Here is a 6,332-nt window from a genome sequence, read left to right as displayed (position 1 = left end):
GCTACCAGACCCTATATAGGGTCACTATGAGTTACTATTGACTTGAAGGCACTTAACAACAATATTAAAGTAACACTCCACAGAAACAAAAGAACAACGGGTTTCTTTATCATTGATTGTTATCACCTATTTCCCAACAGGTTCCTTCAATCATTAGTTTTATGGCTAGGGAGTGGTTAACTTCTCCAGGGATGACATCACTGAGACCATTTAGCATAGTGGTTAGGAATTGGGCTGCTAACCTCAAGGTCGGCAGTTCAAAACTCCACTGTACTTAAAACAACTTCCTTGCATTAGGCAAATGTGCTGCACAAGACTTTTTGAAAGAACTATGGTGAATCTGACCCAAGCCATGGTATTTTCAATAACCTCATATGAATGTAAAAGCTGGACAGTGAATAAGGAAGACCATAGAAAAATTGATGCTTTTGAGTTATGGTGTTGGAGGAGAATATTGAAAGTGCCATGGGCTGCCCATAGAACCAATAGATCCCTTTTGGAAGAAGTACAGCCAGAGTGCTCCTTGGAGGCCAGGATGGCCAAACTTCGTTTCTCATACTTTGGATATATAGTCAGAAGGGACCAGTCGCTGGAGAAGGAATTCATGTTTGGTAACATGGAGGGTCAGAGAAAAAGAGGAAGACCCCCAGCGAAATGGGTTGGCAAAGTGGCACCATCTGTGGGTTCAAGCATGGCAACAGTAGTGAGGTTGGCCCAGGATCCGCAGTGTTTCATTCTGTTGTGCATAAGGTCGCTAAGAGTCAGTACTGACTTGATGGCACCTAACAACAACAACAACAACTGGTGTGGCATTGTGGGCTAATGCGGCAGACTGAAAAGCCGTTTGAACTGCAAGGTCGGTGGTTCAAGTTCACCAGCTTCTTTTTGGAAACCCTATACAGGGTCGCTATGGGTTGGAATCAACTCGACGGCGCTTAACAACAACAACTTCCTTGGTCATGCTCGGACCTTATTTTAACTGTAGTCAAGAAGTTGTCTAGATTACTTTAATATCTGGATCTCTCATCCAAAAAGGATCCTCCACGAGGTATCTTTTTGTCACCAAATGCTCAATGCTTCTGGCTCAGAAACTGCCTTCGCTACTCACAGAGCCTCGTTGCCGTGGCAACCCTCTTTGGTCTGGCGCCTTTGTGGCCTCCATGCTATTGGCTGAGAGGACGCAGCGTGCCTCTGATGTCACTGCGCGGCGCCGCCCGGTCTGTGGGCGCCCTGAAACCCAGAGGCTGTTGACGGAGTGGCGGCTTTTGGCCGGGAGAGTGCGGGGACAGAAGGCCCCGCCTGGGGCGGCGGCTGGTATACGCAGCGCGGCGGGAAAAAGGCGCGGTAGGAGTACGTCCCGGAAGCAGTGGGCGACGAGTGTGAGGATCCCATGGCTCCGTTCCGCGGTGGCGCGGGCTTTCGCGCTGGCTGGTTGCTAGGGCCGCTGAACTCCGTTTCTAAGGATCCTGTATACTCTGTTAGAACCTAAAGGGCATGCTAGTTTTCCTGGGGTCTGACTTCCACAAAAAGGAGCCTTCTTTGGTTACACTGTATCCCTCTTATTACTCCCGCCCTCTGTTTCTGCACCCCCCTTGGTTTTTAAATGAACATCTTGCACCTTTCCCCACCCTTCCACTTTTTAAACTTATTTTACTCTTTTTTTTTTTTGGTTATATGTTTACTTTCCTCATTTTACAAACTTTGTTCCGCATCCTGATCCTGAACTGGTTTTAGATATTTAGCAATGTGTGCTGGGTGGATGGGAAAAGACGGGGACGATGTAAAGCAGATTTTTAAGACCCTTTGGGTTTATTTTAGAAGCGATCCAGGTAGGTGGCGGTTGGGCTCTATCGTTGCTCTTTGAAAATTGAAGCAGCTTCAGAGGTAGCTAGTGGCTACTTTAGTGGGTAAGCCTCTTCCAACTCTGGAACTTTTTAGACATCAGGTTAAACAAAATAAAAGAAACCACTATGATTCTTAGTTTGAGCCAGGGAGGGTTTCTGAGACTCAGTCTTTATGGGGGCAGACAACATGATCTTTCTCCCGTGAAACTGCTGCTGTGTTTGATTTCAGCAAATCTCAGTATAAATGACACCCCTGGTAGTGTAGGTCAGGAAATCAAGGCATAGGGGAGTGAGGTTAATCGCACTGAGTTTATAGAATTGGTAGAATGAGATGCAGCCATCATCTTCCCAGATCACACCAGGTTTATCACATCTGTATGGAAGTGTAGGAAAAGGAGGTCAAGATTATTGTGCGTTTTTCAGCCTGGTTGACCTTCAAAACTGAGGGGACTTTAATAAACAAAGGGTTCATATTTTCTGTGTGATCACCTCAGTTTTGGTTGTGTAAATAAGGAGCTTGTGATTGGTTAGAAGAGCAGCTCCTTTGTCATTGGAAAATTGCAGGCCTTTCTTTTTTTTCTTGAACTTCCAGTGGCTCTGTAGGTGAATGCACCACCAGACTGCAAAGCCATTTGAGCTGCAAGGTTGGTGGTGCAAGCTCACCAGCTGCCCCTTGGAAACACTATATAGGGTCTTTAAGGGTCGGGTACATATACAGAAAGTGCTACAAGTAAACATTAACAGAGAACTTCCCAGAGGTTGAAGCCAGATTCAGAAGAGGCCACGGAACGAGGGATATCGTTGCTGATGTCCGATGGATCTTGGCTGAAAGCAGAGAATATCAGAAAGATGTTTACCTGTGCTTAATTGACACGCAAAGGCTTTCAGTTGTGTGGATCATGACAAGCTATGGACAACATTGCAAAGTATGAGTATTTCTGAACACTTAATTGTGCTCATGAGTAATCTGTACCTGGACCAAGAGGCAGTTGTTCGAACAGAACATGGGAACACTGACTGTTTTAAAATTAAGAAAGGTGTGTGACAGGTTGTATTCTTTCACCATACTTATTCAACCTGTATGCTGAGCAAATAATCTGAGAAGCTGGGTTCTATGAAGAAAAATGTGGCATCAGGATTAGAGGAAGACTCATTAACAACCTGCGATATGCAGATGATACAACCTTGCTTGCTGAAAGTGAAGAGGACTTAAAACATTTACTTATGAAGATCAAACATCACAGCCTTCACTATGGATTATAACTCAATGTAAAGAAAACAAAGATCCTCACCACTGGACCAGAAAACGATATTCTTATCAACAGAGAAAAGATTGAAGTTGTCAAGGACTTCAGTTTTCTTGGATCAACTGTCAACACTCACGGAAGCAGCAGTCAGGAAATCAAATGACATACTGCATTAGGCAAATCTGCTGCACAAGACCTTTTTTTAAAGTATTGAAGAGCAAAGATGTCAGCTTGAGGATTCAGGTGTGCCTCACCCAAGTCATCGTATTTTCAAATAACCTCATATGCATGCGAAAGCTGGACAGTGAATAAGGAAGACCGTAGAAGAATTGATGCTTTTGAGTGATGGTGTTGAAGGAGAGTATTGAAAGTGCCATGGGCTGCCAAAAGAACCAACAGATCTGTGTTGGAAGAAGTGCAGACAGAGTGCTCCTTGGAGGCCAAGATGGTCAAACTTTGTCTCTCATGCTTGGGACATATTGTCAGGAGGGACCAGTTGCTGGAGAAGGATATCATGTCTGGTAAGGTGGAGGGTCAGAGAAAAAGAGGAAGACCCCCCAGTGAAATGGATTGGCAAAGTGGCAGCATCAGTAGGCTCAAGTGTGGCAACAATTGTGAGGTTGGCCCAGGATTGAACAGTGTTGTGTTCTGGTGTGCATAAGGTCACTATGAGTTGGTACTGACTCGATGGCACCTAAAAACAACAAGGGTTGGAACCAACTTGAAGTCACTTAACAACAACAACAACAACTTGCAGACCTTTCTTTTTTTTCTTAAATTTCCAAAATGTAGAGGCTCAGTGTTAGAAAATTTGGGAATGTGCCAACTCTTTCCAAATTGTGAATATGACCAGAGGATTCCAGCTGCATTTCTAATGATACATTCTGACAGCTTTGGGGAGCAAATGTTTATGTCTTATTTTCTTGCAGAGGTTTTTTGATTTGTTGATACTGATGTTATTAGAAGTGATATGATTTCGTATTCCATTAGTCACCAAGGATTTTGCTCCATCCCTTTTAGTATGGTCTTTACTGTAGTGTATTCTGTTTTGAACTTTACACTGGTTATGACCCCTGCCCCAAGAGTTTGCTGCTGCTGCTACAATTGCTGCTGTTTTGAATTGTTTTATGTAACTGCAGGAGTCAGGAAGAAACCATGCAGCAATCAGAGTGTCATGGAAGTGTCCACTTGAGAAACCGAGGAGCAGGTATGGAAGTTTGCTTCTTAAATGAAGGGCTAAATGTTGGAAATGGCGTAGTTCGTTATTCAGCTAGTCAAGGAGCAAACTTCATGCTTTTGCCTTTTTGTTCCGTTTTTCCCAGGAAACTGTGATCAAAGGACATCATCCAGCATGCAATTAAAACACAGGACTGCAATCCAGCGTAGCAAATCCTCATTGTCAACCAGCTCTCTGGAGTGTGCAAGAAAACTTCCTCCTCGACCAAGTGATAAACTTAACCCTAAAACCATTAACCCGGTAGGTACCAAAAATGATAATTCGGTTTTCTCAGCCTTAATAGGCCACTGCTGAGTAGTCTGAAGGCTGCCAGTGATGAAGGGAGGAAGGTTGGTGTGGTAACATGTGCTGATGGATATGACTGGTAGGCCGGTGCCTATAGAGGTGAGAAGGTGGAAAGTTAGATTCACTAGTGTTGTGAATCTTATCACAATTCATGAGTGAGCTGAAGACAAATCCCGTGTCAGCTGTAGTCTTTGTTTACCGTGATGATTTTACTTGTTAACCGGATTGAATCCACTTGTCTTCAATTGTTGTAAGACTAATTGCATGCTCCCAGAGTTCCTTTGAATTAGCCCCTGGAGAAATGCTAACTGTAGAACTCCGTGCTCTCTCACAGCTGTGTCGTCAAATTCAGCAAACCTGAGATGGATACATCTACAAATGCATCCATTGTAAGTGTGTGTTACTGGTGTGGCACCGTAGGATAAGCACTCAACCTCACGGTTGGTGTGAACTGCGAAGTCGGTTAATTCTACATGTAGCGTCACACCAGGGCAAAGTGTGTAGCTTACTTAGTTACCAACCAAATCCTAAACCCAGCCATGTTACATTCCCCCGGTTCTCTTCACAGCAGCACTTACCAACAGTAAGGAAAGTCTGGGGAGGTAAGTTAATGATTTCGCCGGAGAGTCCGGTGTCTTAGAAAAGTGCACTTCTGAGATGTGAGAAAGTTATCAATGTAAATTGAGTTGGTAGTAGCGGCAGTCAAGAGAGTTTTTGGGGAAAAGTTGTTAGGGATTGGGTAGAGGCCTTGGGGGCCCTTGTGGTGATGGAGTGGCCAAGTGCTCGGTGGCTAATTGAAAGCGTGGCTGTTTGAACCCACAGTCTACTTCAGTAGAGAGTGCAGCTGGACACCCGACGGGGTACTTCTGCTCTGTCCTCTAGGGGTAGTACGAGTCAACAGCACACAACACAATAATAGTTGCTGCTCTGCTAACATTCAGTTTCTCCATCTCTCCTTTACATTCATTTTCAGTGTTTCACTAGAATCTTAAAAATCAGTGGTTTTAAAGCCACAAATTCAGTAGAGCAGTGCACGTTAAAATATGGTCTGTGATTTTTTTTTACTGTTAAACATTGAATAGGACAATAAATGTTTTCATGGTAATAGACCTTTGATAAAATTAATCCATTAGTAAAAAGAAAATTGTGAATCTATGGGAGATGGAAAGTGAGATTACTGTTAACTCTATTGCAAATTAGGAAGGAAAGAAATTGCTAAGAAGTATATTCAGAACTGTTGTCTTGCTGGATGTTTAGGAAGTAAAGGGATTGCTTACATGATCTGGCGGGCCAGAAAACACAGTTGTTTTTGCTAATAGGAGGTAGAACTAAAATGTGTTTCCAGTATGTCATTAACTTATTTTTTCTCCCAATATTAACAGTGCTTTATTTGTATCGGGTATGGTTATTACATGGACACAATTTTAAGAACTTACATTTCTATTTATAAAACATTTTAATTAGATAAATGACACATTGCAATTGCTGTGAATCGTTACACAGAATTCAGCATAGGTGTAAATAAGTCTTCTACAAGACATATTTTTTTAAATGAGATTTCACCTATGGGACTTTTGAGTTCTAAAGGGTAAAGGGCAAATCCTATATTTATATTCTTAAATTTTTTTAAGCACTCCAGGTGTGGTGCAATAGGATCAACACTGGACTGCAAACTACAAGGTCGGCAGTTCAAACCCACCAGCTGTCCCTCAGAAACTC

General features: G+C 43.1%; 1 protein-coding gene across 1 annotated transcript in view; it reads left to right on the top strand.

Annotated features, from left to right (window-relative positions):
* The first annotated feature begins 4,246 nt into the window (after positions 1-4,246).
* PACRGL (PARK2 co-regulated-like) overlaps positions 4,247-6,332 on the top strand; it is a 24,600-nt gene continuing 22,514 nt past the window's right edge. The window contains exons 1-2 of the mRNA XM_006874343.1: positions 4,247-4,298; positions 4,414-4,568. Of these exons, the coding sequence (XP_006874405.1) occupies positions 4,247-4,298; positions 4,414-4,568 (207 nt within the window). The remainder of the gene's footprint in view (positions 4,299-4,413; positions 4,569-6,332) is intronic.

The sequence above is a fragment of the Chrysochloris asiatica genome, unplaced genomic scaffold (assembly GCF_000296735.1).
Source record: "Chrysochloris asiatica unplaced genomic scaffold, ChrAsi1.0 scaffold00270, whole genome shotgun sequence".
NCBI lineage: Eukaryota > Metazoa > Chordata > Mammalia > Afrosoricida > Chrysochloridae > Chrysochloris > Chrysochloris asiatica.
Note: the sequence above shows the minus strand (reverse complement) of the source record. Positions and strands in the feature narration are given on the sequence as shown.